The 19,992-nt window shown below is 42.1% G+C and overlaps 2 protein-coding genes across 2 annotated transcripts; one reads left to right on the top strand and one right to left on the bottom strand.

The window, feature by feature from the left end:
• Positions 1–4: 4 nt before the first annotated feature.
• LOC311008282 (mucolipin-1-like) lies at positions 5–12,815 on the bottom strand. Its single transcript, XM_084001813.1, has 14 exons — positions 12,650–12,815; positions 7,365–7,636; positions 6,456–6,623; positions 5,952–6,108; positions 4,821–4,902; positions 4,487–4,583; positions 3,875–3,974; positions 3,529–3,635; positions 3,196–3,345; positions 2,941–3,042; positions 2,658–2,780; positions 2,258–2,464; positions 2,017–2,147; positions 5–1,753 (listed from the first exon to the last, which is right to left on the bottom strand). The coding sequence occupies exons 1-14, from the start codon at positions 12,678–12,680 to the stop codon at positions 1,717–1,719; spliced, it is 1,764 nt and encodes a 587-aa protein (XP_083857939.1). The 5' UTR covers positions 12,681–12,815; the 3' UTR covers positions 5–1,716.
• Positions 12,816–15,665: 2,850 nt separating this feature from the next.
• Positions 15,666–19,992, top strand: LOC311011095 (N-acetylmuramoyl-L-alanine amidase-like). The gene is made up of 4 exons (XM_084005826.1): positions 15,666–15,857; positions 17,296–18,156; positions 18,515–18,725; positions 19,402–19,992. The coding sequence occupies exons 1-4, from the start codon at positions 15,782–15,784 to the stop codon at positions 19,703–19,705; spliced, it is 1,452 nt and encodes a 483-aa protein (XP_083861952.1). The 5' UTR covers positions 15,666–15,781; the 3' UTR covers positions 19,706–19,992.

Genomic DNA, 19,992 nt, shown 5'->3' with positions numbered 1-19,992 from the left:
AATATCCCATTATGAATCAATTTATTTTCATTGTGAATTAGAAAACGGTTGTTGGACCACAACAACCATGTAGATGATATTAGATCATGATAATGAAAAAAAAACTATGTTTTAAACTCAAAGATGATCCAGGAACCTTTAATCAGTAGACCTGCAATATATATGACACCATGTAGTTGACTGAAGGACAACTTTATATTTTTCAAGTGCAGATCATTCATATAAAAAAACATCAAACTATCTGAAAGACACATCTAGATAATACTAGATTATATATACATGCATGACGTATGATTTTAAGTTAAGGCTGTTGACATATTTGGCATGTTTGCCATCATCAGCATATTTAGCTTGAATGTGACACTGCTGGTTTACTGGACAGAATATAAGATGACTGAAAAACAGTGTCATCTCACATATATTAAGTTGTTACTGCTTGGACCAGAGATCATTTCCTTCTTCATATAAGAAACAATTTTCCTAAAAACACCTTCTGGAGCCCAGACTGTTGGACTCCTTTTAGATATTGTGCGTTTTATGCGTAACACAGGAAAAAAAAAGAAAGATATTCAAGCATCTACTTAAGATCCAGTCACTGGGCTTGAGTTTTAGACACGACATCATTAGGGATACAACAAACTGACTAAAAGCATGATTCAGCATGACAGAGCATTATTACGGAGCTACAAAGATGTTTCAGCCATCATTAAGTTGTCTTCTTGCTCCACTTTGTTCCAGAGATTCAAGTCACGTTTCTCTTAAAACACGTCAGATACAGTTTGTAGACTTCCATCAGTGTGGAGAACATTTCTACCTCTCTTTGTTCCTTACTTTGGCATCATTAAAGAAACATGTATACGGGTTTGGAGGTCAGCTAACCACAGGCAATGTTGAGTGCCTCATCAGTGACATTATATTGATCATTATACAAATACAATACGTTACACAGTCTATTACAACACCACACGAGTATCCACATTTGAAGGCAACGTGATACTTGTGCAGTAGAACTGCAGCTAAAGACTGAAACTTCATACTGAAGGTGCAGCTCATGGGAGAGAAAACAAATCAATCCCACACCTGACACCTCACACTGAGCATCTGTTTGTGGTCCTGTTTGCCCACACTTCTTCAGGAACTGATCTCCCTGATTGTCTCAAAGAAGGCAGATGATTATAAAGTGGATAACCTTCATTCGGTATGAATTTACAGAATGTCCCATCGTGGATTTGTGTGCTCACAAAGGTGTTGGATATGTTTGTGAGACGTATAAGTGCCCTGTCCTCACCTGTTTTGAAATACTTTAAAAAGGAAAAAAAAAACACGCAAAAATAAAAACAGTGCCACATATGCACTACTGCAGTCCTCACCATGGCACCTGAACCCACGCAGTATCTTGACAACAGGCCCTGCTCCATGTTCAGCATTGTGCGTCTTTAAATACATTAGAAAAGAGTTTTCTTTTAAAATCCAACAAGTAACAGAGAGGTGTCTGTGCATTAGTCATCCATGATGCTACAGAGTTCTGTCCTGTCTTCTTCACAGACTGGGACGATGAGACGTCCAATAAGAAGACAGTTGTCACACATTCCTGATCCAGCCCATCCTCCTTCAGATGAGTGTTGGTACAGAGACACAGGGTGGCAGGAGTGTGTAATGTGTCCCTGTGGTCAGCAGGGGAGGATGCTGAGGCTTCTGAGGTCATTGAAGTCAACTTCAGTTCACCAGCAGGACGTCCTCATATGTCGTCGTTCTAGAGGAGATTAAAGAAAGATGTTATATATTCTTATTTAGAATAATGGTGGTATTTATATAAAATTTCAGAGCATGACTGAGGGATTGACACGGCTCACAACATCACTATTATCAAGGCAATGGCAGTACCAGAGCTAACAGCAGCTAACGGGGCTAACAGCCAAACCAGGAGGCTCACATAATGTCTTTCCCTTCTTTTATTTGCTGCTACTGTCTGTTATTAATAAACACTCAGCCTCCATTGAGCCCTCTCCTCCTCACCTGTCACAGCAGCAGAAGAAGGAGCACGGCGAGGTCTCCAGACCTCTGAACTTCCCAGAGTTCGGTGTGTCTGTACACTCTGCTATAAAGGCATGCAGGTCCGTGATGTGGAGGGGTTCTTGGGTTTGGTGCTGTGGAAATCAACGAGTATACATTGTTGTTAATATTTAATTCTATTACTATCTCCTGTGTCCTTTGTCAGAAAAGTGGAAATGACAACCTGCTTGAAGTCATCTCCTACCTTGATGGTCTCGTAGGCTCCTGTGATGAGAGCGATGAACAGCGACAGCACCATGTAGATGAAGAGGGAGATGAAGGTGTACAGGTAAACTTGGCTGAACAGCCACACCAAAGTGCTGCTCTCCTGCATCTCCGTGAACGTCACAAACATGTCGTCCCCGTTAATGAGGGAGAACAGGCACTCGGACACCATGGACAGAGAGCGGAACTGAAGGACAGAAAACAGGAATCAGACCTCAGCTCAAAACAATTCAAATGTATTAGCAGAATGGCATGCTGACATGTGTATGGTAGGGTCAGTGTAAAATGTTGTTTCTCAGTGATGTATTGTAGAAAATCCTTATGCTATGTTGCGCGTCTATATAATGATCACCTCCCTGTCTAGTTTCAGTTGTGTTCACCTTGACGTGGTAGGGTCCCAGGACGATCCAGCCACAGAAGCAGTAGCCCAGATAGATGACGGCCACGCAGCAGCAGAACCGGATCACATTAGGGAACGCTGCTCGAAGGGTCACGATCAGGATCTACGGGAGGCACAGAGACATCCAATTACAACGTGAGAGGCAGAGCCGAGCCTTGATTTATTACATCATCAACACACAAAGAGGAGCATTTTCAAGTCACGAAATCAACAGGAACTAAAGACATCATCAGGCGATGCACACCGGTGGGGCTCTGACTTACATTGTACTTCTGGAAGAAAGTGAGGTAGCGAATCACTCCCACCCACACCAAGAGTGTCGAGGTCCCCAACAGGATGCCGCACAAGTCATATGAGGACATATTCTGTCAGGAGATAAGAAAAGGGTACTTAATAGCCGGCTCAAGACCAGGCTCACTGGCAGCGGCTAAAAGCTGGTTGAATTCTGTGAAACTAGCAGCAAGGATAGATTATAGCAGATATTATCACGCAAGGGTGCAACGGTGCGCGGGACACACCTTAGACTCGATGCCGATTTTGATGATGCTGCCAGTGATGGTGAAGATGTCGCTGATGATGAGGAGGATATACCACCCGTTGATGAACTCCATCCGGTCTGCCCAGCACACCTTACGACCCAGAGTCTCCCTGAAGAACTGCACGAACTCCTGATGAACACACAGACGCAGTAAGAGAGAAATTAGCTGGAAGCACGATCGTCTTCTACTGACTGCACATTCATATACAGCGAATATGCGCAATGAACGAGCACACGGCATTATCATAACCTCACTCTGCTATCTCACGTTGCAAAAGGTCGCTCATTTCCTTTTAGTTGTGATTTTTGGTACCTGTTGCAGCACGATGCCTCGTAGGATGGAGCGTCCACACAGCAGCAGCGACAGCATGCACACGAGAGCCACGGCGACATCAAACGCTAGACGCGTGTAGTTCTCAGCTGGAGGGTTAAAAAGGGAGGAAACGGTGCTGTTACAAGCCTTTCAGACAGGTGTAGTGGTGGTTTACCACCGCTGCTAAGTACAGGTGGTGTTAATAACTTCACACAATGAAACTTCCAGTTGGCTGACTAACTGGAAGGTCTTTCCGATCTGATCTTTTATGGATTTCCCCATGTTCTTTCAACATTTTTTACAGCTTGCTGCTGGTTCAGACTGGATCATGCTTCGCTTGTCTTACCATGGCCAGAGACGCTCGGGTCTTTACACTCCTTTATTGATGCCTCGTTTTCCAACCGGATCTTCACCTTGCCACTGTGAGCCTTGTTGTCCAGGACTATCTGGAGGAGAGAGAGCAGACGATTCATGTCATTGGAAGCTGCAGCATCTCAGAAAATAAACTTCAAACAGGGCCACGGCTACCATTGAGAACACAGAGGTCATGTCTTCTGTAATATTTGGAGAAATTTGAGGGGTTCAATGGCATGAAGAGCAGCGTACAATGTATTGTTGCTTACAACACACATTTTGGATTTATAAAAGATGATTTTTATATTTTCTTTTGACTGAATGTTTTGAAGAGTGAGTGAAAAATCACAAAAAAAATAAAAGTGAAATTTCTGCCCCGTTTCTGCAATGTTGCAGGTAACATTTATGTCTGTCCAAAAACTAATTTCATCATTTTATTTTAGAAATTTGTGTGAAAATGTCATAATTAGCAAGTTAATTTGCGTGTATGACTGAAAACATGTGAGACCTTTGACGACCAAAATCTCACCAGTTCATCATTGAGTACAGGTGATTGTTTGTGCTGAGCCGACAACCGTATGTTGGAATGATGATTTTTACTCACCGCTATGTAAAAAGTGTAGCAGTCTGGGATCTCATTGTTGATGATCGTCTGTATATTGATCGCCTTCAACTGGAACTCGATGGTGACGTTAATGAGCCTTGATAAAAGAAAACAGATGGAAATTCAGAGGGACGCAGTTTCATGTTTCCTGACCAGAAACACATATGAAGCGGGACGAGAGCATTTGCATACACCCGGACGTGCTTTTGTATCAAAACCTGTGTTTCGTGATCTTGCATTCATGCTTGAGTGACTTGTTGACTCTCATCATCAGATACTAAAGAGAAAAGTCTCACCAGTGGAGGCCAAACGAGGAGAAAAGGCAAAGCCTTACTTGTGGAACTTGAGCGTAAAGTTCTTGTAGCTGATGGCGAGCGGAGCTGGAGGGATCGCCAGCGGGTCCACACCTACGCAGTCTGACATTAGTGCAGAACAGACAGAGAACAGTCACGTTGAGAGAATACTCACACTGAAGAGAGACGGGGAGAAAAACAGCATTTCCAATTGCTGGCATTTTGCTGTTCTTCTCCACACAGTGAGAACAGCCACACAAAAACATGTGCAGATCACAACGCAGCATTTGACATGCGATATGAGGTAAAGAAAGATTTTAACAATTATTTTCTGACTTCCTCCTCCTTATCATAAACACACTGATTTGAGGAAGTAAGACTCTATGAGGGTGTGCAACGACTTCTCCGTTTTCAAAGGGTAAATTAACAGTAAATACAAAAACATATGATAATATAGTAAGCTGGACTACGAACACACAAAAACAGCCCTTTAGCAAGCTCGTGAAGGAACACACAGCTAAGTTTCCTCTCAGCCGCAGCAGTTCCCAAGGGAAGCAGGTGCAATGATGACATACTATATTACCATCCATATTACTCTGCAAACTTAATGTCTCCCAGTGTCTCGAACATGGTAAGAAATAGAAGCAAATTAAATCATGTAGCCATAATCTATAACATCCTCTCATTACTTCTCTGTTCGACTAACATGTGAGTCATAATTACGAGATAAGGTTGAGAGAAGCCCCAAAATGATGATTTTGTATATCAGCAGAATTTGATATGAAAGTCACTGTGAGTTTGTAACGGTCTGTTTCCTGGAGTTATTTTTAATGATTGAAAAGAACCTTTGTAGCTTGTAGTGTAAAAAGGAAGCGTGCACTTGTGTTTTACAGCTCACGATGCCCTTCATGTGATGTGACAATTAAACTCCATTGAAATCTCACAAAAATGGTATAACTAAACTCATGCCATGGTACATATCTCCTTTGAAGTGCTCTTCATAGTAATTTACAGCCCCTACCATTAATTTTGAACTGTCCTGTCAAAGAACCGTCAACTTCAAAGCCAAAGAAACAGCTGATAGCAGCCCTTGAGCACTGTTAGCTACGCTGATGGACCCGCAGGAGAGCACTACCTCCTTCACATTGTATGGTGAAATTCGTGTAGCCTACTTGTGATGATGTGAGGGTCTATGGTGAAGGTGTCATTGGCTGGGTCGATGCTTCCCTTCTTGTAGTACTGTTGGCAGAGGGAGAGTGCACTGCCGTTCACACCAGCACCGTAGACGTAAGCGTAGCGTCCCACCGTTGTCTCTGGTAAGGCCAGATACTGTGGAGAGGATGAGAGGAGAACATTACTATTATTATTACAGCTTTATTAAAGCATTTACAACGTCATCAAGGGACGAGGATGGTGGTTGGTCCACCTCTTTGGTCCAGGCTCAAATATCACAACAACTAATGGATGAATTGGCAGAAAATGTAGCATAGACTAGCATTGGCACCACTGCCACTTTTGAAATGTCTCAGCAACTATCAGATGGATAACAGCTTAATGTGGTTTTTGCCTGGCCCATGCAATCAGCTGTGACATCACATCACAGTAATAACAATAATTTAAAAAGAGGATTAAAAACTGGAGCACTATTTAATACATTCGAGCAGCTCTGGGCTTACCTGCTCCACGGTATAGAAGATGTGGTCGTAGACGTCCTTCTGCGTGTAAACGGCAAAGGTGTCGTCTGTGGACTCATCGTAGTCTTTGAGGAAGAGGTGCTTGAAGGTCACAGTGTTCTCCTCCTTGAAGTTCACCACCACCTGGTTACTGAGGCCAAACAGCACTAACTGCAGCACAGAGAGAGGCCAAAGTGAGACATACAGAAAAACATCAAAATGCGACACATTTCAGGTGCTCCAAGGCTGCAGGCTATGTCTTTACGAGCTATGCGATAATTTATGGCTCGACTATCTCTTAATCAGAACATTCCCGCTGTGTTTCTACACCTCATAGATCACTGACAGCTCCCACACAAGAAATATAGATAGACATAGTAATAAAGTAAAAAAAACAAGAACACCCACTACGCAAGCCAGCATTATCTATAGTAACATTAACTTTATTTAAATGTCATGCAGAGACAAGCTGTAAATTACTTTCAGTTATGCACAGGTAGACTTTCACTGGAAATGCACAAAAAAACTAAAATGTTTTTCTAACCTTTCTGTAATAATATCATTGAGTGATCACTACATTTTTAATCGGCACCTGTGTCATTTTTCCGATATTTAAGCTTCCTGGCAGATTTTGTTGAATTGACAAAAAAGAAATGAAGCATAATGAACCTGGACAGAGGGCCAACAAAAACTTTTTTATCAAACAGTCTCGGTCAGTTAGTGTTAGTTAAATTCAACCTCACATATACAGTATAGTCACCTAAGAAGAAATATACGACAATACTTGAGGATCAACTTGGACAGGAAGTGTACATACACAGACTTCCTGTAAATACAGAGGCCCGGTGAAAAAGAAGCTTGTGGTTTGAAACAAAAGAGCAATAAAGGATTTAGTCGTAACCTCTGACGCACCTGAGCTGTGACAATGACGATCTTGAGCAGCTGCAGGATCAGCTTGTAAGGCTTGCGGCCCTTGGCGTGATATTTATCACAAGGGCTCATGAAGAAGTATTTCAACTTCCTGCGAATGGCCTCCTCTTCTGGATCAGCCCCAACCCAATGACCTGCTGTCGCCGTGGGAAACTGATGGTTGCTATGGTTGTTGCCATGGCTGTTACTCTGATGGTCCCCACTGCTGTCTGTGGAGCCGTAGTGAGTGACAGAGCCGGAGAGACCTCCTCGTTCTGAAATGAATAAAAACAAAAAAACAATATTTTCTCATGCAATGTTTTGATGTAAGAACTTAATATCAGACCCCATAAAATGCACTTAATAATCTTTAATCTGGACTCTACTACTCAAAGATAACTGGTGCACAAGCTGAATCGACTGAGATCCTCATTGAACATATTGGGTGCATGACAAAACTCCTCTGTGGCCATGTACATGTGCCTCGGCATGAGGCATGGATAAATGGAGCAAGGTCACAAGGCTGGCATCAAGGCGATGACAAATCAAATGTCCGTGGCAATAAAGCACTTGCAGATCACCAGAACAAGAGTCGTGAAATGCACCAATAACATGAACTGAGTGACTACTTGGTTGTTTATGTATTTCCTGAATGTATTAATGATATATAGTCATTATTGTTTATGGTATGCACCAGACAGCAAGGCAAGTTCCTTGTACAGCATGTGAGTAACTGAAAGGCTAATGATTTCATGCTTAGCTTGACCTCCACTCAGTGACACTGACTACTTCCTGACAGCATCCTGTCAGCCCCAAACGTGTGAGCGGGAGAGAACAGTCTGTCTTCCTCCTCAGTCTGACAGCTTCTCTTTGTCTTGCATTGTGCATGGATTTACTCATCTCTGGACCCTCTGGCGCTGTGAACATGCGCTCAATGCGGCTGCTCATGTGATTTAACTCCTTTAATTCCGAAGCTACAAGCACCAATGGAGTCTCCCACACGGCACATAAATAGCCAATATTTAATTTTTAGTTTTATTTAGAGCATTAATGACTTCTGGAAACACTGCTTCACTTCTTATCTTCAACCAGAAAGGGGGAAATATATTTGCAGTATGTCTGCTAGTTACTGCTGACATCAGTGTAGTAGATGACTAGCAGAAGATTCCTGGGACGGTTACACCACGGCTGACAAATCTTAGAAGACTCGCCTGACTGGGTGTGATGAGAGCAAGTACAGCAATTTAGGTATGAGGTGACGCGCAACTGCATTATTTTGGAAGGAACAGGGAAACACGACCAACTAGCACTTTATCAATAATGTTCTCCTGAGTGTGATTACTTATGACACACTTCTTTCCACTGGCTGAGAAACATCATATAGTATGAATATGATAATTTATCATATTTTAATAGAATCCGTGTTGTAAGGAAGTCATATACTGAGATAGCAGGATACGTAATTAGTAGGGATGAGAATGAGGTCCCATAGAGCGATATTATTGCGATACCTAAGTCACGATACGAACCTGTTGCGATTTTAAACATTAGTTTAAAATATTAGATTGTAATATATAACCTTTTTCAACTGCAAATTATAGTTTTTCAACATGTTTCATAATATAAGATAATAATAAGATGATGTTTTCACTCAGTTCATCTCACTTTCATAATTTTTATTGTAGCAAAATGGTTGCGTCAGGCCTAACAATTGCGTCTCACTTGATAATAACAAGACACTAACTTGATTTTCCCAAAATATGTGATCAGATTCTGTGAAACCAGAAACATATTGAAAATGCAATGTTTTGGTAAACCTTCATCAGCTATTAAATTCACAACACGAAAGAAACTTACACCCTAATCTGAGGGCTACAGGCAGCACCAACCAACACAGAAAGGAGACAAATAACAAACACCGCAGACAATTGCAAAAATCCATAGGATAGGACAGAAAATGTGTTTTTATTATTTCCTTGTCTATAGTCTGGCCTTATCTGTGTTGTTTGTAGCTTCTTGTTCTCTGGTCTTTCTTGGAAAGGAGATCTCACTCTCACTGACCCGATTAAATTAAGTTTAATTAAAAGAAACCTAACCTGCATTAACAAACATTGGACATGACTAAACAGAACAGATAATTTATGGTCAGAAACAACGCCGGTTGATGAGTCATGCTTTCAGGAGGAAGCCACAAACCAGAAAGTAGGCTAATCATGGCTAATACTTGTCACATGCTTTCAGTTTGCTGGACCGGCTTTAAAGAAGAAAAAAAAAACAGGAGAATGTTTGTTCACTCTGTATTTTCTTTGAGGAAATGGTCAAAGTCAGCATGCACAAGGTCGGAAAAACAGCTGAGTCCAAACTCAACAGGCACAATATGTCAGCAGAGCAAAGCACCGGTGTCGCAGATTTCTCTATCGGGAATGAGAAGTGAAACAGGACAAATAAACCACTGGTGTTCGATATTAGACAGCTCTATCTGTGAATGAGATGAAAGTTCATCCACACCAGGAGATACAGGAGAATCAGGGACTGGCGTGACTCCAAATGCTAGTCACATGCAACCAAACTGTAAAACATGATGATACATCGAAGTCATTTATGTCTTCGATACTGTTGGTATCAGACAACATGAAGCACAAATGTGCAATCAGCATTTTTCTTGGTTTGTGATCTGAAACATGGACTGTTCTGGGTTTTGCTCAGAACATCCCGTTTCTGCTCCCGTCTTCCAGATCCAAACTGCATAGTTGGTTAGCGGTAACGCATCATAATGTTGTTTGCCAGAAGTTCAATGTCTTTGTATTCCTTCAAAGACAAAATATAAATGCGGATCTCCTTTAACAAGCATCCACTTTGTTATATTCTTAGAAAAATAATCTAGAGGGGCATACACCACCTACTGGACTTGAGTGTGGAACGAAACAGAGCAAGTGCAGTCAGCAGGCGGCCATGGCGGCATTAACATCACGCGTATGATAGGAGCTTAGAGTCTTCAGACCCGATGCCGACACAAGTGACATCACTCGAGGCAATTGACCAGATTTCACACAGCACCCTCTCGAGACACAAACTACTTTTCAATATGCAGCAGTACTCCCCACGACCTGCAACTTTGAGGTGTAAAATAAATTCAGTTAAACTAATGTAAAATACAGTTTGGTTTAATGAAGTAGGCCATTAACTGTCCAGCAGCGACTTTTAAATATTTGAGGCAATTGATATTTTCTGCTTTTTATTCTGGTTCACCCACTCACTTAAGTACTTAAGTCTTGACCTGTGCAGGACTCACCTTAGGAAATAAACTGTAAATCTTTTATGATAACCACATGTGGTTTCCTGCAGTGAACCGAACCCACATTCATAGGAATCATTTCCTCAATTTTCATCCAACACCTGCTGTTAACCTGTGGGAACAACACCCAGAGGAGATGCTAGCTTGGACAAAAGTTCACATTTTAATAAACTACAAACGACCTGGCTTAGCCCGGGGTTGCGTGCCTCGGTGAAAGAATCCATCCACCTCACATTTCACGCAGACAATAGACGAGAGCGCAAAACATATCTTTGACCGGAGGAGTGTGTCGATCGTCACGGCAGATAGCAATCAAGACAAACAAAAGTGGGTGCAGGCCGTGGACCGTGCCACCAGATTTGACAAAAGCTGAATGAATCTGTGAAAGTATCTGGCTCTCCCGGTTCACGGCCGCCGGTGGAGTGCAAAAAGTGTTTCCGTAGCGACAAGTCTGTCGGTCTAAAGCCTTACTGCCACTGAGAATCTGTCAACATCATCTTGGTATCTGTACTTAGATCTGGCAGTCAGTGGCAAGAGGCCACCCACAGGTCCAAGCCTCCCACTTGTAACCGAGTTAAAGGAAACATCTCAACACAAAAAGAAAGATGATACAATTATAACCATGTTCCTGGTTATTTGTAGAAAACGGCAATGCACTTGCAACACAAACAGTTTGAATAGAGCAGACAACAGAATTCATTGGTGAAAAATAGTACCAGTGTTTGCAGTGATTATCCTGGGGGGTGTCTTTAAAGCTTTTCTGTGTTTTGAACACGACAAACAGAATTGATTAATCTCTCGGTTGTAATACGAACATATCTGAAAGACAATTAGACAATTATCTGAAAAACCTGTTCACATGCATAGCTGATTACCACTAAGGTGGGCAGACTTTTCATTTTTTTTGCAATTTGACTGAACTGACCATTTAACTAGAAGCACAGTGAACACATAATGTGTGTGCAGCACCATGAAGCAGACTTTAAGTATGTGTATGTGCCGCTCACAGCTCCTCAAAGCAGACAACAGAAGCTGGTGTGACAATTCTTAAAAACTCAAGGTCCACTTAGTGGCTTTTTCCAAAGCTGGCAATCACATCTTACAGGCTTATAAATTCTTCACCCAATCCAGTGCAGTGGACCCAACCCATCAACAACAACTCTGCAGACTCAACAATGCGTGAGACCATATTATGAAACGGTGTTGCACTTATTATTATGCATGAGGGAGTAAGGCATCTTCTACGTAGATTTGCTTAGACGGAGGCTGTTGTTGGTGGTGGAGCAGAGAGAGTCTTAACTCTTTAAGTCACTACAACCTCTGAAACTGAGATCAACCAACAAATTATTTGGTAAATGTCAGGAAATTGTGAAAAATAAGAATCAAATGTATTGTCTAAAACACACGTTTATTAATTTAAGTTGTAAACTGGATAAAAAGCAGCGAATCTTCATATTTACAATGCCTGCCATTGAGTGTAGACAACATGTATTATGTTAAACATGACTAACTCTTTGCAGTACAAAGATTAGGGTCACACCTATATGTCACTGCTGGATGATAAGCAAAATGACATTGTATTCCGGTTACGTCTGAATCGTGCTCGCTGTGTGAAGACACCACTTGTGGAGAGGGGAGAGCTCACATCCCACTAAGTTCAACAAAGATTACAACGATTTACAGTCATCGTTGACCGGACACGCTGGATGGAAATGACTGTGAGCTCAGCTGGCCGGGAGATGACAGAGCAGAAAACTTACAGTGAGGTGCCCTGAATGTTGTGGGTGTCTCAACGACGGCGACGACAACAACAACAACAACAACAACAACAACAACTACAACAACAACAACTACAACGAGACAACTCAACGCAGCTCTCAAACTAGCTTCAATTCCGGAGACACACAACAAAGCTGCTCGCGAAAAGACACACGAGTCGTGACTATTAACGGCCGAGTTACATGTCAAAAGTGAAACGTCGGCACTACGTTACCCGAGGAGTCCTCGTGTCCTGTCGCAGCCATGTAGTTATCCGTTCAAGACAAAAACCCAAACAATAAATAGGTAAATAACCCAGCTAGAGCTCGCGGTAGCCAGTGTTTTTGCTGTATTTACAGCTCTAACAGCTGCCCCCGAGACAGCAGCCTGGCAGTGCTGCTCGCTTCCGCTCTCGCGGGTCACGTGACTGACACCACGTGACAACGTTCAAACGCCAGGAGGGCCACTTATTTTACTGCACATTTTTTTAGGCTGGTCCTCGCGCACTTCACGAGTCACTATGCAGCCGAACAAATCATTTGTCGTCCGTGGATTTACAAACCCGCTGTTGTCTCGCGTGGCCCGACGTAAGGCCGAAAAACAAAACAATCATCAAAAATGTTGATCAAGTCTGGTGCATGAAGTCATCCCAGGGTTATTCGACATCATTTAAATGGCCTCATCTCAGGGAACTAATCCTTTTTTTAAAAAGCCCTATTACTACCAGGTTTAACGTATCCTTTACAAATGAATATGATTGCATTGTTTATTTAGGATACTGTATTTAATCCAGATGCAAATGTCTAAACTCGGTCTTTTATCAAAATAACAAACCTGAAGGTGTAAGCTCATCTATTATTTTATGTGTTTAAGTAGTTGATAGTGTAATTTAAAACAGGTTTAATAAAGATGACATTCATTACAGCACTGTTGTGCAGGATTACTTTACACTGTAAAGGTGGTTTTGTTAGTCAGGTTACTCGTTGGACAGGTTGCCGTTCTTTCCTGACACTTAACTTTCCAGTTGCAGCATCCAGCTTGACACAACACCTGAATGTTAATACTTTTATTCAGTTATTATTGCAAAAAGCTTGCCTTGATGTATTCATTTACATTTATAAGAGGAGCAAAACACAAGTTAAAACATTGTCATGAATACACATGATGCTTTAAATGCAGGTTTATGTTGCTGCACAAGTAAAACTGCTCTACCTCTGTTATACGTCTCTGTGTTGTGGTGATTCCACATGTACTGACAGACTGAGAGGGCAGTTCATGCTATTACCCAACAGACGCAGTCACAGGTTTCATCTGACTAATAACATGGGGAAACAGTGGATTTTTATTGTCAGCGTAATACACTATGGAAAAAAACAAAACAAGAACCTCATTTGCAGAACAAGTTTAAACAACTGTTCCAGATAAATAAATAGATACCTAAGTCAAACATTATGATTCTGATGGGGTCCCTAAACAGTCCTGGAATTGCATAAACTGGTGAGACTGGAGAGCTGAGAACCTTGTGGATCCAATGAGCCCAATGTCATTCATGAACGATGATGGAAGTCTTATAGCCATTTTACATAGTGAGACAAATGTTTGAATTTTGACCTCACTGTATACCGTGGCCTGCTATGTCTCAAACCTTTTTCAATAATGGAATATTTTTTCAGCCAGGTATCCTTGACCAGTGAAAATATTTTGTTAGTTTAAAGAAAAGCCTATAGAAAGAGATACAACTATGACAGCATATTAAAATAAAGAAAAAATTATAAATATGAAATATTACAGAGCCGGGGGAGGTGGGGATATTCAAAGAAAAAACCTCCAAGATTAAAGAGAAAATATCTGAGATTGTTCTAAACCGGTCTCCATTACAGCTTTTCGCAAAACGTGGCATCGCTCACTTTAGTTGTTGTTTGGATTACTTCCTGTTCCAAGCGTGAACATCGCATAGACACATGACACCACCGATTGTGCCGGCTTGCATACTGCAAAATGAGATGCAGTAGGACATCCTGGTATTTTTGGCTGCATTTGATTGACTGTGTATTTTAGGATCTAAAATCTCCTGGGACCTGAAGTGGGAGTCCAACATCAACACAGTCATCAAAAAGGCCCAGCAGAGGATGTACTTCCTGCAAACTGCCTCAGGAGCTGCTGATCCAGTTTAACACTCTAGTCATCAAGTCTGTTCTCTGCTCTTCCATACCTGTCTGGTTTGGATTGGCCACCAAACAGGACAGGAACAGACTACAAAGGACAGTCAGGTCTGCAGAAACGATAATCGGTCCTGGCCTGCCCACCATCCAGGACCTGTTCACCTCAGAGTCAGGAAACGGGCAGGAAAGATCACTGCCCACCTGGACATCACCTGTTCCAACTCCTCCCCTCTGGTAGGCGCTACAGAGCACTGTAAACCAAAACCACCAGACCAGATCTCAAAGCATAATTATAGTAAAAAATAAAAAATAAGAAAATTTCCCCTCAAATGCATTAAAACTAAAGTAACAAGCCTGTTTTTAAAATGTAAGGAGTAGCAAGTATTAGTAAAAGTCAGCTCTTTGAATTTTTTTAATCTGATAATTTTGACAGTCAGTTATTTTGACATACCCTGTGTTTTAATTATCATTATTCATTTCATTTTGTATTCCTAATATTGAATATCTATATTGTTTTACTGTCAGAAATGGGCTTCCATACTTTGGGCCATTATTATAAAAGAACGTATTCATTGATTTATCTTTGTAGAGTCAGTTAAACACAAATACACGTTTAATGTTTTGCCTCTCAAAAATGTCTTTACCAACATATTACCACAATCTATTATGCACAAACTACGACAAGGCAGTCATATATCGATCTTTTATCATTTCCTGGCATTAATTGACCTCCTGGGTTTCCTGACACCGATGAGTACACAACAGATGTGCACGTCACTCGCCATGATAAACATTAACCATAAAATCGGCTTCATCTTTCACTTCAGTTTGTTTATTGAGTGACACACTGTTTACCAAGAAAGCTATACAAGGCCTTGTGACGTATGGAGAACGTGATAATATAATTAGAAAAAGCACTTATTTGTAACTTGTGGAATACACCTTATTGTGGGACCCAGCCTCATTTTGCTCATGACACACTTTTACTTATTGTTGGCTAAATCAATATTTGGAGCGATTGGTGTACAAAGAGTTCTCTTCCCTATAAGGACACAACACTGCAGCCCACGTACACAAATACACCGACACAACTCCTCTCAGAAGCTGTGGGGAACACGACTATTCAGTTCACCTGCCCGAGATTACATTTTTCTAGTTCAGCAGAAAATTGCTTAAAAAAACAACCAACAAGCAGGAGATACAACATGACTTCATTCAGACTGCTGTTAATTTTACTTCTGGCTTCATACTACTTCTTAACTGTTTATAGTCGGCCGACAGGTAAGTTCAGTCATTCAAAATATGACAACATTCGTGTTCTCGAGTTCAATTCTTTATTAAGCTCCATACTTATTGGTAAGTTGATGAGGATTTCTTTCTGTCATGTTGAGGTTCACTAATTCCTTCCTTTAATTCAAGAAAGTACAAGTTTTTATACATAACATTTTCTGAATATAAATCATCAAACCAATTTACAGCTTAAATTACTTGAAGGTTGAGGGTAGAGTTTGGGTGTTAGGACAAAAGTAGTGGCAATCGTTGTTAGTTGCTGTGGTGTCAGTTGGGGCGAAAACAGGTTGTCGCAGCTCACCTGGATGAGAGAGCTCGCGGCGGGAGAGAGGCGGAGGGACCATTAGATCCAGCGCCCTTTATGCGAGCTAGCATGCTAATTCAACCATGCTTTAGTGCTACACTGATGACAGAAAATGAGCCGAACAAGGTCGTCAACTGATATTTCCTCTGGCTTTCTACATTTTGTAATGTTACAACTCCGTGGCTTGTTTTAGTAAGTTTACTTTTTATGGAAGTCTGACCATCCTGCCACATTGATTTGAATGGAAAGGTCCATTCTATTTCTATTTCATTTCCATGGCCGTGTCTTTTCTAGGACAGCGTCGGCCAAATGGCCCCAAAACAGCATTTGATAACATTCAAGTGAGAAAAGCCTCAAGAGTGATGACAGTCAGTGTGACTTCGTAATACAGCGACAAAGTCCATGTATGCAGGCGGTCGGGTGGCTGGATGGATCAACAAAACATGTTTCCTACAAACAGCCATTTGTAATTGTAACCATGATGATGGAGGTCATCTTTAACCCAAACCAGAGGTCTCCTAACCTTAACCACACAAATCATTGGTTTTGTGCCTAATCATTAACTAGACATTAACTACTGGTTTGTAAGATGTGAAAACAGTGATATGTTTGAAAACAATTGAACAGCAATGTCAGTTTTGCCAATAATCACATCACATCCAGAAATATTTACATGAATTGCTCTGGAGGGCAATGACAAGCAATGTATTTCATATTTTTAATATGAATTTGTTGTATTATATATTTATATTTCACATAAGCCTCCCGTTTTAGTTATGACCGACAGTCAAATATATGTGGTCACACATATCAATCCACAACATCATCTTCTTTGTAAATTAAGGCATCAGTGTTTAACCTACTTATTTTGACAGGAGGGTGTCCAAAAGTCAAAGGGAGGGGCCACAAAAACCCCATACTAATCCACCCTAATAATGTTTGTACTGTCCCTGACTTATGATCTGAATATGGGCCCACCAGTAACTCTTATTCTCCCTTCTTTCTGCACGCTGACAGTTTGTGTTAAAATGGTCTTTTGTAAAGTTTCACAATGTGACTGTCATTTGAAGTAAAGTAAATTATTGCAATTCATTTCTTTTTTTTCTTCCTTTGCGTTGTTATCAGGCGCCCACCTGCGCAACGTGGACAGCTTCATTCAAGCCGTGCAGCAGATGGAAGAGTCCAACCCGGGTCTGTCCCCCCTGGCTCTGGTCCGGGCCCTGCGGAGGACCGCCGGCCATGATGATGTCTTGTCCATCCATTTTTTGGGCGCCTCGTATAATCTCAGTGACGCTGACGGTCTGGAGACAGCCATTCTCAATGCCTCATCCTTCAGTTTCTTTGACAAGGCCATCCACCACATTGTGACGGATTACGGAGAGGAACGAGGGGTGGTCCTCGCGCAAGATGGCACCACGCTAGCCCTTGCACCCTTACTGCTAGGAATCGAATCGGGACTGAAAGCCAAAATGGAGGGGACGCCAGCTGATGGGGTCTTCCCTCTCACCTTAGGCCTGCCGCTGGGCTTGTCCTTCCTCAGCCTCCAGGACTTCCCGCCATCTCATCGTCTTGGGCCTGCTGGGTGCTGGGACAGCGTGGACCGCCCAAAGTTGTTCAAACTGTCTCGGCTTCCCACGCTGGCCACTGATGCTGTTATTAACGGGGGCATGGATGGAGCTATTCTGGGCATGGACCTCAGCAACTTACCCGCATCTGAACAGCCGCCGGCCCTCAGTGAGGTTTTGAAGGGATACTATAGTTTTACTCTGCATGAGGGGCGCGGTCTCGATGCTGTGACCAGCCACATCAGCCCGAAGCGAAGGGAGATCTCTAGATCCATTCTGGAGCCACTCGATCTTCACGGCATGCTGATGGAGACACTGAAATTAGTCTGGAAGTTGGAGAAAACAGAATGGATTGCTCTGGACTCCGGAGTGAGGAAGGCAGTGAAGGATGGATTACAGGAATTTGTGCACAAGTACTGGGGTGAGATATGAAATGATCAAAAATGTGCACTTGGGTACAAAGTAGGGCTGCAACTAAGCATATATTGAAAAAATGAATTATTTTTGGGATGAATCGCTTAATCGCAAAAACTGGTCTGTGAAATTGTGAAAAAATGTCCACCAGAAGTTCCCAAACCCCATGACTTCTTAAAAAGACATTCAGCTCACTGGCCGTCATGAAAACTGAAATATATAAGGAATAAGCTTATATAGGTCAGACTTTTACCCTCTCATCTTGGACCTCTAGTCTTGAGTGTTTAAACCCAAACGCTTCATATTGTGTAATGACAGCCAAATCTGTTGTGGTTTGAGTATCCTAACTCTCTTCCTCTCCTCAGACTGTCCTCAAATCATCCCTCGTTGTCAGTGGGGGGCGAAAGCCTCCCTGAGTTCACCTGTCCCACTGTCCCTGCCCCTCCACTTTCTCTACGTTCACCACACCTATCAGCCATCCTCGCCCTGTTTATCCTTCCCCGACTGCTCTCGCAACATGAGAGAAATGCAGCGTTTCCACCAGGAGGATCGTGGTTGGAGTGACATAGCTTATAGGTAACCGACCCCTAGTTTCACATCCTGGAAATGTGCTTATTTGTTGTTGTTGTTTTTTCCAAGAGTTTGATGAGAAGATTGATGCCACTTTCTTGGAGACAAGAGTTGATTAGCCTAGCTAAGCAAAAAGACTGGAAGCAGGGGGAAGCAGCCAACCTGGCTAAATCCAAATATTACAAATCTGCATAAATCTCACTGAGGAATACGTTGTTGCTTGTTTGCTTAACCTGTACACATTTTTTTTTTGTACAGATAAAACAAATGAGACATTGGTGAGCTTTAGAAGTGCTGGCAGGTGTATTTTAAGTGTTTTTGTAACCAGGCTAGCTCCTTCCAATCTTTATGCTAAGCTAGGCTAATCACCCCTTCTTCAGATCCATAATTAATGCACAGATAAGAGAGTAGTATCGATCAACTCGGAAAGAAAATGTTGAACTATGTCTGAAAGTAAGTGCCTTAAACTTGCATTCTCTCTGTTGGCCATCAGGGGGTGACTCCTCTGGTTGCCAAAAGAAGTCTGATTGCATGGAAGTCTATCAAACAATGACTCTACTTCTCACTTGATTTACTATCTTTTTAGAGTTCAGACTATTTAGAGTCAGATAGACCATAAAGCAGGGGATGCTTTAGGGCGGGGCTACCTTGTGATTGACAGGTCTGGTTTGTGCCCTTATAGCTTTGTGGTCGGCTCTGATGGCTACGTCTATGAAGGCAAGGGTTGGAACCACCTCGGCAGACACACCAGGGGCCACAATGCCATCGGATATGGCGTGTCGATCATTGGCAACTACACTGCCACGCTGCCATCTCGCCATTCCATGGACCTGCTGCGCCTTCATCTAACCCGGTGTGCAGTGTATAGAGGAGGACTGGCTGCCAACTTCACCATCCACGGCCACAGACAGGCGGTGAACTACACCTCCTGCCCTGGAGACGCCTTCTTTTCAGAAATAAGAAGCTGGGAACACTTCAGGGACTGACGGGACCCCACTGCCAATTTGAGATTTCTAGATCATGGCTCTTCAGGGTATGATAACTGCCTTTGCCTACGATAACAATACCTTTAATAAATGTCACTTTAAAAAGGTGACCAACCAAATGTCTGTTTATCCTCACATGCGGGGCACCCATGGGAGAGCTTTTAATAATCTCAGTCCTACTTTACAATCATGTTATTTCTCCTTTAATGATTTGACAGGAAACTAAAACACCTTTTTTCAACATTTAAAAATGTGACTTTTCTTTCCTCAAAAGTGTCAGCAGTAGT

The sequence above is a fragment of the Eutrigla gurnardus genome, assembly GCF_963514095.1.
Source record: "Eutrigla gurnardus genome assembly, chromosome: 3".
Lineage (NCBI taxonomy): Eukaryota > Metazoa > Chordata > Actinopteri > Perciformes > Triglidae > Eutrigla > Eutrigla gurnardus.
The sequence above is the reverse complement of the archived record's forward strand: the minus strand, read 5'-3'. Positions and strand labels throughout refer to the sequence as shown.